Source organism: Podarcis raffonei, chromosome 10, assembly GCF_027172205.1.
Source record: "Podarcis raffonei isolate rPodRaf1 chromosome 10, rPodRaf1.pri, whole genome shotgun sequence".
In the NCBI taxonomy this organism is placed as follows: domain Eukaryota; kingdom Metazoa; phylum Chordata; class Lepidosauria; order Squamata; family Lacertidae; genus Podarcis; species Podarcis raffonei.
Window position 1 is genome coordinate 50,950,126 of NC_070611.1, and position 14,264 is coordinate 50,964,389.

A 14,264-nucleotide genomic window follows, 5' to 3' on the forward strand; every position below is an offset into this window, starting at 1 on the left:
AGGTTTAGATAAATTTATGGAGGGTGAAGCTCACCATGAAATCTGTCAGGCCCAAATTGGAATCTGCAGTTAAAGTAGATTCTAACAGCTAAATTTGTTAAAGCAACTATGCCACTGCTTTCATATTTTCTATTTGCTCAGTAAGGCTGAGTAGGTTGAAGTCAAGCATAGCCCAGTCTCCTATATTTATCAGCAAATCTCTGTGTTTGGGTGAGTATAAGTCATTGTGTCCTGTAGCCAGATAGTGGCAAAATGTCTCATTCTCACAACATCCTCCCTCTGTTTCACAGTAGGGCCCTCTCTGTGCCCACCATACAGGGAATGGAATCTTCCTCAGTAAAAGTTAGAGGAGAGCAGAATTCTGGGAATAATCTCACACATCACTTCTCTGAACATGATCATGTGGGAGAAACAATCCTTAGCTGACCAAAAAGTTTCACCACTGGATTCACCTGGCAGATTTTAGGTTTTGCACAGGGATGTGTCCAAAGAAGAAGAAGAAGAAGAGTTTGGATTTGATATCCTGCTTTATCACTATCCAACGGAGTCTCAAAGCTGCTCACAATCTTCTTTCCCTTCCTCCCCCACAACAAACACTCTGTGAGGTGAGTGGGGCTGAGAGACTTCAGAGAAGTGTGACTAGCCCAAGGTCACCCAGCAGCTGAATGTGGAGGAGCGGAGAATCGAATCCAGTTCACCAGATTACGAGTCCACCACTCTTCACCACTATACCACACAGGCTCTCAAACCCTGGGGATCCAATCTGCTTACACCTTGTGGTGCTTTATATTACCAGATCAATCCCTGCTTTATAGGAATTCAGCACAGCCTACGTTTTAACACATGGGTTGGGCTGCCAAAACCTCTAGCTTGCTCCTATGTAGCCTGTACAAAAGTTATTGATGTCATTTGCCTCTACACAAATAAATGCAGACCCTAGCTGTTATCAACCACTGCCATAAGCACAATACCCACAAGTGATTTTATTTTTTAAGAAAGAAAGACCAGTGGAGCTACGCAGCTTTAAATAAAGTAAAGGAAACTGAGATTTCAAGCAAAAATTCCACTCCAGGGAAGGAGGTGTGTCGAGGTTGGTTTTGGCAGCAAGTATAGTTTGCGATGGCTTTGGTGCTGCACAGCTTTTATACTTAGCTGGATGATGCCTTATAAAGAGAATTACTGTTATTAGGAAGCAGGCAAGTGGTTGTTTTTCTAAACCATTGCTTTGTCTAACATGTTTCAGATTTCTGCAAGCACTGCCAGAGCCTCTATTTGTTCCTTTTTTCTCCCTCTTCTAAAGATATTTTAACCAGTCTTATGACTGAGATGTTGCAGCCAAGAAAAACAAACCAGAGCAGATTTTTAACATTACATAACAAGAGGTCAGTTGGCAAAGGAATGTCCAGAGCAACAGGTTTAAGGAAAAGCTGCTCATGGCTAGAAAGTTCAGGAGAGAGCGCAAGTGAAGGCAATGAGGCCGCTTTTATTTCTGCCTCCCTCTCTCTCCACAGTCAGCAGGCAAAATCTAACCAGGCTCAAAGGGTCGAAGAATTAGTTGCCCCTATATAATTATCAGATATATCACTGCCTTGCTTAAGCTCACTCTGGGGGATGTGGGCATTTATTGGCACTGACAGCTAAGAAAGCAAGAGATTTGGAGTTCATGATCTTGAACTGGTATTTCTTGTGGCAAAGTAACATGTGGGGAGCAAGTCAGGTGGCTGTGTCAAGATGCATCTCCATTTCAAACAAATATCTTGAAAATGAGTAAAAAAAGGCCCTTGTGCTGCAATGGCCGCTTACCCGGTCGAAGGGTAGGTGGCACTTGCAGCACAGCAGCTCCTTCCTCCCCCTTGACCCATGCAATGTTTGTTTCAGACATTGGTCCCTTCCCCTGTTTGCCGTGGTGCTCTCTGGGTTCCCACAAGACCCAGGTTTGAATTTGCACTAATCCATGGCCACTTGGGGAGTGGGGCCAGGGAGTAGACCTGGCTGCTGAAGTTTTCTCTCTGGTCCACTCCCAGGACGTTTAAATGGGCTGGTGCTGCTCTCAGTCAGAACAGGATGTGGGAAACCAAGGTTCAACTCCTGCCTCAGACTTGAAACTCACTGGGTGACCTTGGACCAGTCTCAGCCTAACCTACTTCACAGGGTTGATGTGAGGATAAAATGGAGGGGGGACAACCTTGAGCTCCTTGGATGAAGGTGGGATATAAATGGGATAACAATAATACTCACAACCGCCTCAACAGTAGTGACTCCCCAACTATGGAATGTCCTCACCTCTCAGGTACAATCAAGCACCAACACTGATGGCATTTCGACATCGGGTCACCAGGCTTTTGATAAAGTTGTGTCCCTCACTTGGCTGATGCAGTTATTTCTTTATTTGTTTGCTTGTTTGTTTACATCACGGGTGTCAAACACAAGGCCCGCGGGCCGAATCCGGCCCGCCAGACCTCGTCATGTGGCCCGTGTAGCGGCCGCCAGCCTTCACCTTTTATTCTCGCTTTTTTTTTTTTGACACAAGAAAGCCGCCTCTTCAGCGCATGCGCGGCAGCCTACAAGCCAGAGAACGTCTGCTCTCTAGCGGCGCCGCAGCCCCCGATGAATTTGAGTTTGACACCTCTGGTTTACATCGTTATAGCATACTGTTTGTTTTTACATTAAGTTGTATTGAAATGAAATATTGTTTTCATGTAATTTAATGTTGTTTCTTGTTCTGAGACTGGGTGAGGAATGAGTAACAGGTTATAAATAGTCTAAATAAATATTGGCTTGATCACACAACTGGTTTCCTACATTAAAATGTGGCATGCATGAACTGTTTTCATGGTATGCCCTGGCTACAGAGTGAAATGGTCTCTAAACTAGGTTGTCAGAGTGACAACTAGCCCTCCTGCATAGGGAGCAGCAACCCACAACTGAGAGAAAACCCAGAAGGCAAATAATATTCTGTTCTGTAGCACCTGGAGTAGAATGGGAAGTTATTTCTAAGGACTGTCGCGCATGCATGTGTCAGCTTTGTGTTTTGAGAGGCTGTGGGCCAAACTATTGTGAAACACTATTCACACAATTAACAATAGCAGGTATGTGTTCATGGTGAGTGGGACTATTTGCACCAGGACCCACAGGGTAGGTAGGCTTTAACCCTTTGCTATCCCACTGAAGCCCCAAGCCAGATCCACCCACCCCCGGCCACACAAGCTATTTGCACTGGAAAAAGAGCTCCCATTCACACCAAAGGAAGATTTTATTCCACTGCTAATAGGGTAAAATAAGTAGGAAAATATGTATTTTGAGAAGCAACACATTAAAAAGTACTGGGGAAATTTGCATGTTCTATAAAAAAATAAATAGCAAATTGATGCTAACAAATTTATGAGATCACATATATGAAACTGGTTCAAAACTAAACCAATCCACTCATCCGTAGTTAGCATATCATGGGGTTTCATGAGATCTATTCTCAGATAATGGCATTTCTACCACAATTTGAAATGTTTTGCTGTCTCAATCCAGTATGATTGTGTACGTACCTTCATTTGTTTGACAGTATATTGCATCGTCCCAAAAGGTCCATCCTTCATAAGTTTCTTGCCCACTACCTTGGCTCGGATGACTGTAATCAAAAGAGAAGGGTTTATGAACAACGCTGGCACCAGGTCAATAGCATCTCTGGCCTCTAGTTCAGCACTGAAGACAGTATGTATCAACAAAATGTATCAACTGTCCCAGAGTTGTCTCATATTTATTTAATTTCTATGCAAACTTGGACTTTTAGCATAGTGGCACCAGTATTTTGGAACACTGTTCCTATTGAAATCATACAGGCCCCTACAATTTAATATTTCATCAGCTTCTGAAAACATTTTTGTTTCACCAAGTATTTTTATGTAATTAATTTAATTCAGTGTTGGTCTTTTGTTCTGTATTTTATTATTTTATAATCTTACAATGTTTAAAAGATTTACAGAACACTGCCATGGTATTTTCTTACAAGTTGGTGATTTATAAATGTTCTTAGAAACAACCAACCAAAACTGTTTAATGAATAACATAAGCTACAGGGCTGGGAAGATTCTGTGTGTGTGTGTGTGTGTCCAAGTGCATAATTGTACTTTTGCTACATACATGTCAGATATCAAAGGAAATTTGAAAATTATCATTAACAGCCAAGTTTCCAGGGTGTGGTTTTTACGATTACTTAGCTTACACTTGAAATAGAGAAAATTCCTTGCAGAAGTTTTCCCCTCTACTATGTGGCTATACTGTTCCATTGGTAGTGCTAGAGAGCCATACTCCCAGTAAATGGATATGCTAAGATGGACTCACCCCAAATACCATAGATGTCTTGAATCAGCATGTTTTCTTGATCCCTTCGCTCAACAGGTCTCGTCTGCCAAGCACCTTTAACAAGTTTCGTTCACAGACCAGTGAGAGGCAGACTTGACTCTGCTGATGAGATGGGATAGGAAACCATTTACTGCTGGAGAAGGGAGAGAATTTATTTCTTAAACAGGAAGATGGCCCACTAAGGCCTGCTACTTTGAAATAAGTGTGCTGACTTTTATCAAACAAATTGTGTAAATTAAGATTTGTCACCTAATTTCACCTAAAGTCAGATTGAGAGGTTCCTTCTAAGCCAGGACATCTGAGGAGTTTTAGTGAGTTTCTAGACTAGTAGAATTTCTCAGAGAGGAATGCACATTCTGTAATTTCAAATTCCTTCTGCAAATACAGATAAGCCAAAGCCACAATATATATGCAGGGTGAGGGCAGGATAGGGGCCAAATTAGACTACTTGTCTGTAACTTTAATAAAGGGTAACAAAATGCTTTTACAATTTCTCCTTTCCTGCGAATATTATCTTCAGATTCCATCAGTCATGGGTGAATTGTACTGACCCAGATTTTAATTGTTCATAAATATTTACCCAAGGGAAGCAAGGAATATGATTAGAATTTGCTTTGGCTCAAATGCAGGCTTTTGACCTTTTCCTTTAAAAAGAGGGATAATGGTGAAGTTTATTTACTAAAGGAGACATTCACCCGATTGCCTAGGGCTTCTGTAAAGTCCACATACCTCTGAACATGACACAAATTCATTTTTCAGTGCCAAAGTGACTGTAAGCAATATATACACAGCCTAAAACAAAAGCCAAGCTTTTATATTTAATTTCGTGACAGCTTTGGAGCAAAATAACCTGCCTTGTGAAATAGATCCTGTCGTCTTTATTCTTCCTGACCTAAGAAATGAGTTTGCAGCATTATCTAGGAAATCAACTATGGCCCAATATGAATCCATAGCTAGATTCTGTGTGTCATGCTTGGGCACAGATGAGTCCCAGCATGGTGATGTTACCGACCCATAGTTCTGCTTGGAGGACTAGTTTTGTATTAAGTTTTCGGATTCTGACAGATTGGTCAACTCTGCCAGCACCCAAGTCTTATCCTATGGAAACACACATTTCAAGCACAATTCCATTTCTGTGGCAATCCTAGATTCAACTGCTGGTTACCCTCATCCCTGTCCTACAAACAAATGAAAACCAACATAGTGTTTCAATGTTATGCAATTCTATTGCTTTTACTCAGATCTGAAAAGAATGGAAGTTGGTTCAGAATGTGACCTGGGCTTTAGGAAAGTTTCTCTTTGGGACAATAATGTTTGTGCAGAGAGTGTGAATTTCAAAAGGCATATCCTGATATTTAGACAAGTCTTAGACTTTGTGTTCTGAGAGGTGCCAGGGATTCTCACGCCAAAAATGACAGAGACACAGAGATCAGCTTTCTTACAGATGAACAACAGCAGTATTTCCCTATGTCACCCATATTTTGCAGACTAGTCTTGCCTCAGTTTGAGATGTCAAACACAATATGGAATCATGCTCTTTGTCTTTAAAAGTGGCAAAGAAAAGAAAGATTCTTGCAGGTATTTGGGTTTGTAGAAGAAGAGGGGGAGGAGAGAAATTGTGTCTGCCTAAATTTTCCCTTCTAGGTTATAGGAGAGCTAAGAAGTCTCACTTCTTATTGAATTCCGTAAAAACCTACCGCACAAACACAGACACACCAATTAAAATAAATTAAAGAATGTAGCAGTGCAGGTAGGCTAAAGCAAGTTAATAAGTACTGATTAATATGGGGCTCTTCCTTTGTTTCGTCTTCATTTAAGTGACTGCATAAATACTAGTGTGTAGTCTTCAAAAATATGTTCATCCATCCCTGAAAGCAAGTCTAAATGTGATTTGGATCAGTTTGTCGCCAGAACTGGTCTTTTAAGGGTACCAAAATGGGACACAAGGGCATAATTGAGCAAGTAAATAAATCTTCCTAAATCCCACAGTGAAGCCACTAGTGCTGCTGAGCTGGTACAGAGGTGGCATAGAATGCTATGAAGGAAGAAGGTGCCACTGCCTGGCATTCCAGTACTAAGTGCCTGGCACTCATGGGATCTCTGGTAGGAACCAAGGCTCACTGCCTCTGCTGCACCTGCTAGAAATGCAATTTGTTGATTTGTAAGGCCACAGCGAAAGGGTGTTCTAGGAGGAGGTTGTAAATGGTCAGAGCTCTAATCCGCAAACCACTTAATCCAGAATAATTCCATAGAAGTCACAGGAGCTATTCTTAACTAAGTGGTTACTTCGAAATGACTGCCTTGCATTTACACATAGTACTTAGGACACGAAAAATAAACTCTCTATACGTTTTTAGCAGATAGTTGTGCACATGCGGGCACAGTTTCTCTTGCAAAACCCATCACCTGCTATCGGGAGATATTTCAAAAATCCTTCTTTGCTCACATACAGAAGTTTATTTCCAAAATATATTTACATAAGCCCTCTTCAAACCCCCTGTACCACATCATTAACATGTGAGGGGGTAATGAGAACTCACCTGTTAGCCACAACCCAACCACTGCAACACCCACTAGTCACTCACTGGCCATGAATTTGGTGGCAATGTGAAGAGGCCCATTGAGCAGGTGTGCGCAAGTTGGCCTCCTCTACACAAGCAAGTGGCCAGAATTTCCTTGGAGGAGGACTACACTCATCCAAGTTGCAAGTGTGTAGGTCTCTACACTACCAGTGAAATTGTGACCTCTGAAGGGCATGTCTGGCTGCCATTAGGCAAGGACCACTTAATGTGTGATAGGATGTCTGAATAAGGCTTTTTTGAGTTCTTACGTAAAATCCAACAGCAATCAATATATACAAATGTATAGATTTATGTAACATCGCAAAACTAGCACGAGGCAGTAAAGTGCTTTAGACAGATCCACATAGCTTGTGAGCCAGCAGTAGTCTGTTACTCATGCATGGTGGTTCACTAAAGCCTCAAAGAATTTCCATAAGAGAGCCGGGGTGGTGCAGTGGTTAGAGGTTTGGGCTCAGACCTGGGAGAGCAGGGTTCAAATCCCTGCTCAGCCATAAAACTGAGGGCTAGTCACAGGCTCTCAGCCTAACTTACATCAGAGTTATTGTGAGGATATGCATGTTACATTGAGCTCCTTGGAAGAAAGGTGAGATATAAATGTAAAAAATAAATAAGAAAGCATACTGAATCAAATATAAGATCTGCTCTAACAACTCACTGGGTTTTGAATTTGCATTAATTTCTGCTATGTTTTCTGACTTTATTTGCAGTTAGTCACAGTTACCTCAAGAAAAAAGAGAGGCTCCTAAATATTATTTCATCAACATACTGCATGCTAACCAGTAAAAAGACACCTTGAACACCCTTCTTAACTCTCTCATTTCCTCTGGAGTCCTATTACAGTCCTACTATTACTGATGGGAAATTTTATCCCACACAAGTGGACACCAAAATAGCAGCATATTTTTAAACCGCAGCCACTTTGAAGTGGTGGCTATGAAAACATTCTGTGAAGAATGTTTCTGAGTACTTTGGGGTTTCGGGTCGAGTCATTTTGTGGGATCAGAGCAGCTGACAAGGTCTCACGGATGATTTGTAATTATTTATGTAATATTAAATTGGATAGGCGTATAAATCTCAGATAAGATAAGCGTGGCAGCTATGCTTTGGTCCAAAAACAACCCCAACAGGCCAACTCTTAATAATAACTGATTGTCACTGAAAAATATAGTTGCAGTTATTTACATTGAAAATGTACATTTTCCATATGCTTGGGCAGATATTAAAAAAAGAAGTGTTTTGTTTTTTGTTGGAAATTAATAGTCCACACACATTCACACACAAAAAAGGTTGACTGTCTTGGTCAACTCTCCAAGTCAGAGCTATAAAGCATGGGTGCCAAAAAGAAAGTACGTATATATCTTTGCAATTCTGTTTGCAATTTTAAAACAGCAGATAAATATAGTGATACTTTAGGCCTTGCATCTGATCTTTTACAGTGGGTTTTGCATTAGCAGCCAACATCTGCTGGGTTGTTGCCAATGCACATGCAGAGCTCAAGGCAGGCAGACATTCAATCTCTGCCTGCCTGGAGTTCGACATTTTTGGGCTAACCAATGAGATTTTATTTCTTCTCATAACTTTCTTTCTTTCTTTCTTTCTTTCTTTCTTTCATTCATTGCTTCCTCAAAGCATACATAAAACAATTTCATAAATAAAAACAATCCCATTTACTTAGCGGGGTCTCTCCATTAACTTAGGGGAGGAGCAGGGGAGAAAAGGCTACATTCCCAGAACAGGCTAGGAGAGACCCCTCCCACACACATACAGAAAGGACCCTTGGGGTAACAGGGTCTTTGCTGGGGGTGTTGAGACTTCTATGCCCCACCTACCCAGAAATCACTTTCTGCATTAAATTGGATCAACTGTGGAGGTGTGCATGCATGGAGGTGTGTGGTTTTTTTTAAAGGTGAACTTTTAAGTACTACCCAGTTCCCATATTGTGTGATAAAGATGTAACAGTGCACATGACCTAAGACACACACACATACTTTTTATTGCACTTCAAATTGGCGTGCAGCATGGAATGGTTTTGCAAACAAGGGAGATACAGAGTTGTTTCTCATGGATGATAATTGCATTTGTGAAAAATACCAGTACAGGGATGTTTTGCAAACTAAAGGAGCTTAAGTGTGGATTGCTCCTAGGTGTGGTGCTCTCAAGTATTACATCTTCAGATATATTTGTATATCAAAAGATTGGACCCCTGATCAGCCCAGCTTGGGAGCAGGAAGGTGAGGGGGAAGCTATGTTGCAGCTGTCTTGCAATTGGAATGGCGTTCTCTTATGTCCCATCAAGTGCGGATTGCAATCTTTCCATATTTACTGATTTCTAACAGCTTTTGGGGGTAGGATTAGAGACATAACAAAAATGGCCCGCAGGGAATACCATGTTGAGCTGATTCCATAGCTTGTGACTGTACAGAAAGAGCAGAGGGGAATTCTATTCTGACAGGAGAACAAGCCTCAATAGTTTATGAGAGAAGCAGAATGATGTTCAGTGACGGTTAGTATCATTTGCACAGCTGGGGAGGTGGATGTATTATTGCAAGTGACCGGGATTCTTTTGTTCAAAGTTGAATGGATAATGCCTTTAGCTGTCAGTAACACTAACTGCTCGATCCTGTGGATGGTGTGCACTGGCAGGAGGCACAGCCAGCTGTGTTCTTGCCAGGCACATAATGTAACTTCTGCGAAGGAAGGTACAGGTGGAAGCCTTAAAAACCTACATAGGACTGAACTGCTCAGACCATACCATTTTAAAAGGCTCACCTAAGAAAAGGGTTGCAACTGAGCAACATTTTTGGATAGCACCAGCCCTGCCATTAGGCACAGTAAGGAAGCAGATTTCAGGTGTCCTGAAAGGACAGCAAATTGGTAGTTATTTAATTTGTTATCATTATATTTTACTGCCAGGGAAAGGGTGGAAATGGGGCTTCTAGGATTTACTGCCACAGGTGCCAAAATAACTTGGCTGGTCTTGGGTTTTACACACCTTGGTTTTGGTGAATGTGGATTATGGGTACCAGTTGTTGCTCCACCTCAACCGGCAAAACATCTGGGGCAAGCTCTGTTTTTAGAAGCACCTATGACCAGAGACCGCGAAAAGCCACTGTAAAGTTCTCATATTTCTGAAGAATCAGTATGGCTAAAGCACTGTTTTGGCAAAAAAAAAAATCCATTATATTGATCATTCTGATAAGCTTTGCTCAGCGTTCATCAGATGGCAATTCTGTGCATGTGTATTCGGGCTCACCCTGATAGAGTCCCATAATGCCCAACAATAAGTATGGGAATCATCAGTGGGAAACGGGTGAACCTATTTTTCTGGGACACTAAGCTGTACATGCAGGAAATAATTCTCACTGGTCCCTGCCCAAAATTGGTGAAAACTGTCACTAAGGGCCAAATTCTATGTGCCACTAATCACGTAGTTTGCCACTGAATGCAAGCTTTTATTTTTATCATTTGCAAGTACAGGGGGTCCAGTAAGGATGAGGATCCTACTGTGCAAGCAGAGGGCTTTACCCTCAGTCCCCACCCCCTGCTGTGGTCTGGATTAGGGCCCCATGCCTCCAATTTGGTTTGAAAAAACAAGTACCCAGCTGGGATTCTAATATGCATGGTTGTGGTTGTTTTTTGTCTTCTTTAATTTATGTTTTCATTTTGTTTAGTTTATCTATACTATTTCTAGAGGAAAAAATAAAATACTTTTTTTTAAAGAATCGGTGAACGGTTAAACACTCACTAGTTAACAAATGCCAAGGGTTTTTTTTTACACTCCCTACAGTTTTCATTAAAGATTCTAATGTGACCTCACTTCTGTAGCTAGAGATCTATATCAGAAGTTCCTGAAAGGCATGGTTTTATAAAAGCTGTATTTATATTAAATTAAGCCTCTAGATGTTTGGACTATAGCTCCTGTCATCCATGGTTTAGAAAAACTGCATTTATGTTAAATTAACTGTTAATTTATCATAAATACAGCTTTAAAAAAAAAACAGATGGGAGGCGGCTGATGGGAGATGTGGTGGCCATCAATATACCCTGTGGTAGTAAATTGTGTAGTGTAATAAAGGGCTGTGTAAACTAGTACTTGCTCTTGTCTGTCTTCCCTATTGGCCTTTTCCACACCATGTATACTTTTACAGAATATAATGGGTTAGGAAGCAAGGTATTATCAAAGCACTTGCATACTGGAATAGAATTATATTGCAATAGTTTGTTGATAAATGAAGATGGAGAGAGTTGTATTCAACACTGTGAGAGGGGACTCTTGTTTGTGCAACACCATTTCCTCTTCCTTTCCTACCTCATGCCCCCCCCCCCGCCAAATCTTCTCCAGAGTATTTCCCAACACCCTGGAGCAAATTTTGAGGTGTGCAGAGCAGGAGAGGAAGCGGAAGCTCTGTTTTGCACATGGAAATCTGTTGCGCAAACAGAACCACAGCATTGGGAATATAGCTCAAAAATTCTCTCTGTGTTAACCTTTTTTTTAGTAGCTGTGTACTCTGTGTGCCCCTATATTTGTCTGTTTTGCTAAGAGAATATTGGGGGGGATTTGGATCGGAAAAAGTACTGTATTATGGGGAAAGGGTTAAAGACCCTGTCCTCCACTGCCACTGTTTATAACCCCTTTTAAGTTAAAAAGAAACAAAAAAACATATTGAGACCTAATTGTGAAGGTCCTGCGTGATTTATCTTATATTGTAAGTTTATTTTAACTTTTATTTTATTTAGAGCATTCATAGTACACCTTTCACACAAAGGTCCCTGGGCAGAAAATACTTATTTATTAAAACAAAAATTGGCAATATATAACTAAAGCAAAATACAACAACTGGTTTTAGCTGGTGCTAAAAAAATGAGATACTGATCTGATCCACAATAATGATTTCACATAAGCAGGTTCTAGATGCAATTAAATCATTGTGTGAACTCATCCACCCAGTGAGTTCCTCAATGGAGCTCCCCATAACAGCCTGCTAACTTAAGGCTTTAATTTCTGCATGCAGCTTGGGTTGTGCCTGACGAAGGGTATTTGCTGTGAATGCTTTGTGGCACACAGGTGGCAGAGATAAAGGAAGCAGTAAAACCAGGCTAAGACAAATGAGAGAGGTCTTGTCGTAAGCTGTATAAAAGCTTTCCTTCATTCTACAGGGAACAGAAAATACTCAGAGCCTGTTTGAGAGAACAGCACATAGGAGGGAGCTACCTGGGCCATAAAAGTAAAGCATTTGTTGTTAGCCAGAGCATGTCTATTCCAAGTATCCTGAACTAACTATGGATTTAACCAGAACAGTATGAAAAGGAGCATGATTTGGGCAGAATGAAAGGAAAGTGTCCAAGTACGATGGATGGGAAGACAGACTCAAACAAAAATGTGTTGTGTATGCTGGGAAGAATCTAGATAATTGGCATACTGAGTTGGCAGTATTAAAAAAAAAAACAGAGGGAAGGCTGTCAGTTCAAAAAGTTGCCTCTCTGCACTTCTGATATTACATATTCCTATTTGGACTTTGCCAGGAAATGCATTAAAAAACGTGCTTCTTCATAAAGTTTGAAGTGTCAAACAAGGGGAAGGGCTACAGCTGTTGGCCTTCATCAAAGATGAAAAGCATGTTTGTGATAAGATTCATAAAGTGAGCAGGCAAAACCTCTGGGTAAAGATATGAAGAAGATAAGATTCATAGGGTATGCAGTATGGCTGGAACTACCATGGTTAGAACCAGGAACCCCTGGTTCTGTGCGCAACAGTCCCTTGTAACTGAGTCACAAATCTCGAGGTTGGAGCATCTCCCCAAGCAGTGGGGTATTCTCAGACTTTGGACTGGCCACACCCAGACTAGCCACAGGACCCCCCCAGACAGGAAGGTTTTCTGTTTGGGGTACAACTTTGCATGAGAAGCAGCTGTTTTCCCAGTTCTGGTGTATTCTTGTGTGTTGCCACCCAGGGCTCCTTCCAGAGGGAGGTGTGGGACATAAGGTCAATAAATAATATTTCAGTGTGCTCTTCAGGTCCAACTGTCTTCTGAGTGCTGCCAGCCCAGTCTTGCCCTGATGCAGGATACAAAATCAAGCCGGCGCCTCTTAACAACAAATAACCTACGTTGTTGTGCTTTGGTCAAAACTTAGACTTAGCCTTTCAACAGACAGAGCTAAATTTAAATCTGGGGGGATATGTGTGGTGATTTCTCCTCAATGTGTACATTTTTGACATGCATGGACATCTTAGTTTAAGGCGGCTTTCCAAACAAGTGATCCTCTGTATGCACTTCATTATGATACAGACCAATGAGAATATTTAGTATGTGCTTCCACCTGTGTATTTGAATCAGTTTTCATGTCAATGTGACCCACTGTTCTATTGGATCCTATCCATTTACCACATTTCAGTAAATTCACAAACCATCTTTTTACACAGCCAACAGTCTCTTCTTCATTCCATCCATTTCTTTGCACATCAAAGTGTTTTCCCCCCTTCATTACTGGGAAGGGAAAAAGCAGCAAAGAGACGGGATTCGGCCTGATGTGTATGATGCATATTCTCACACATCTATTGACTTGTTTCAAGGCACCCACATACCTAAGTGTTTCATTTCAAGAGCCAATAGGAAGACCAATTAAGGCCAACAAAAACCATATGCCGTTTCAATGAAATGAGCTGGTGCACTGAGAACTTACTACTGTGGGATCACTTATTGCCTTCCTGAAACGTGCATCTGGTATTGATTGTTACCCAAGCCATCCAGTGAGCCATTATATGGCAAACAAATTGGAGCATATAAACAAAGATTGCTTCTTCTTCTTTTCAGTGAAGTGTAATTTGGAAGGAAAAGTGTGCAGAAAGGGTAACATGTTCCATGTCCACTATTTAAGTAAAATACCACATTGCCCCTCTGACCATAAACTATAGGCTAAACATCAAAGCAACTGGCAAGGCAGTAAAGAGTGTGTAGGGTAATGATGCCGCAAGAAGGTATTTAACTACTTAAGAGGCATCACTTTTTCCTTATAGAAGAATTACAGGTTTATTATAACATGCAGAGCAAGTAAGACAAAACTTTCATTTTAACAAACCAGTATTTAAATTGCAGGGTGCTGGGTTTTGAATAGTGTTCTAAATACCAGTTATTCCCTGTCTCATTGGCTCTCTTTATAGGAAACCTGTAATTCTCTCATATAAACTGTTGATTTCCTCTGCTTACTTCCGTTCCCAAACTTATAATACCACCTGCAGTCCTACCATATGCCTAGATCTAAATGGGTAGGTATCTAAGTAAAGGTTCTGCATCGGCTCACTGGGAGTGAATTTCCCACAAAACCCAA

The 14,264-nt window shown here is 41.1% G+C and overlaps 2 protein-coding genes across 3 annotated transcripts in view; one reads left to right on the forward strand and one right to left on the reverse strand.

Moving 5' to 3' along the window:
- SYN3 (synapsin III) overlaps nucleotides 1-14,264 on the forward strand; it is a 177,363-nt gene that overhangs the window by 56,857 nt on the left and 106,242 nt on the right. The window lies entirely within an intron of this gene.
- The window catches only part of TIMP3 (TIMP metallopeptidase inhibitor 3), a 43,955-nt gene that overhangs the window by 4,685 nt on the left and 25,006 nt on the right, over nucleotides 1-14,264 (reverse strand). The window contains exon 2 of the mRNA XM_053407335.1: nucleotides 3,540-3,622. Within this exon, the coding sequence (XP_053263310.1) occupies nucleotides 3,540-3,622 (83 nt within the window). The remainder of the gene's footprint in view (nucleotides 1-3,539; nucleotides 3,623-14,264) is intronic.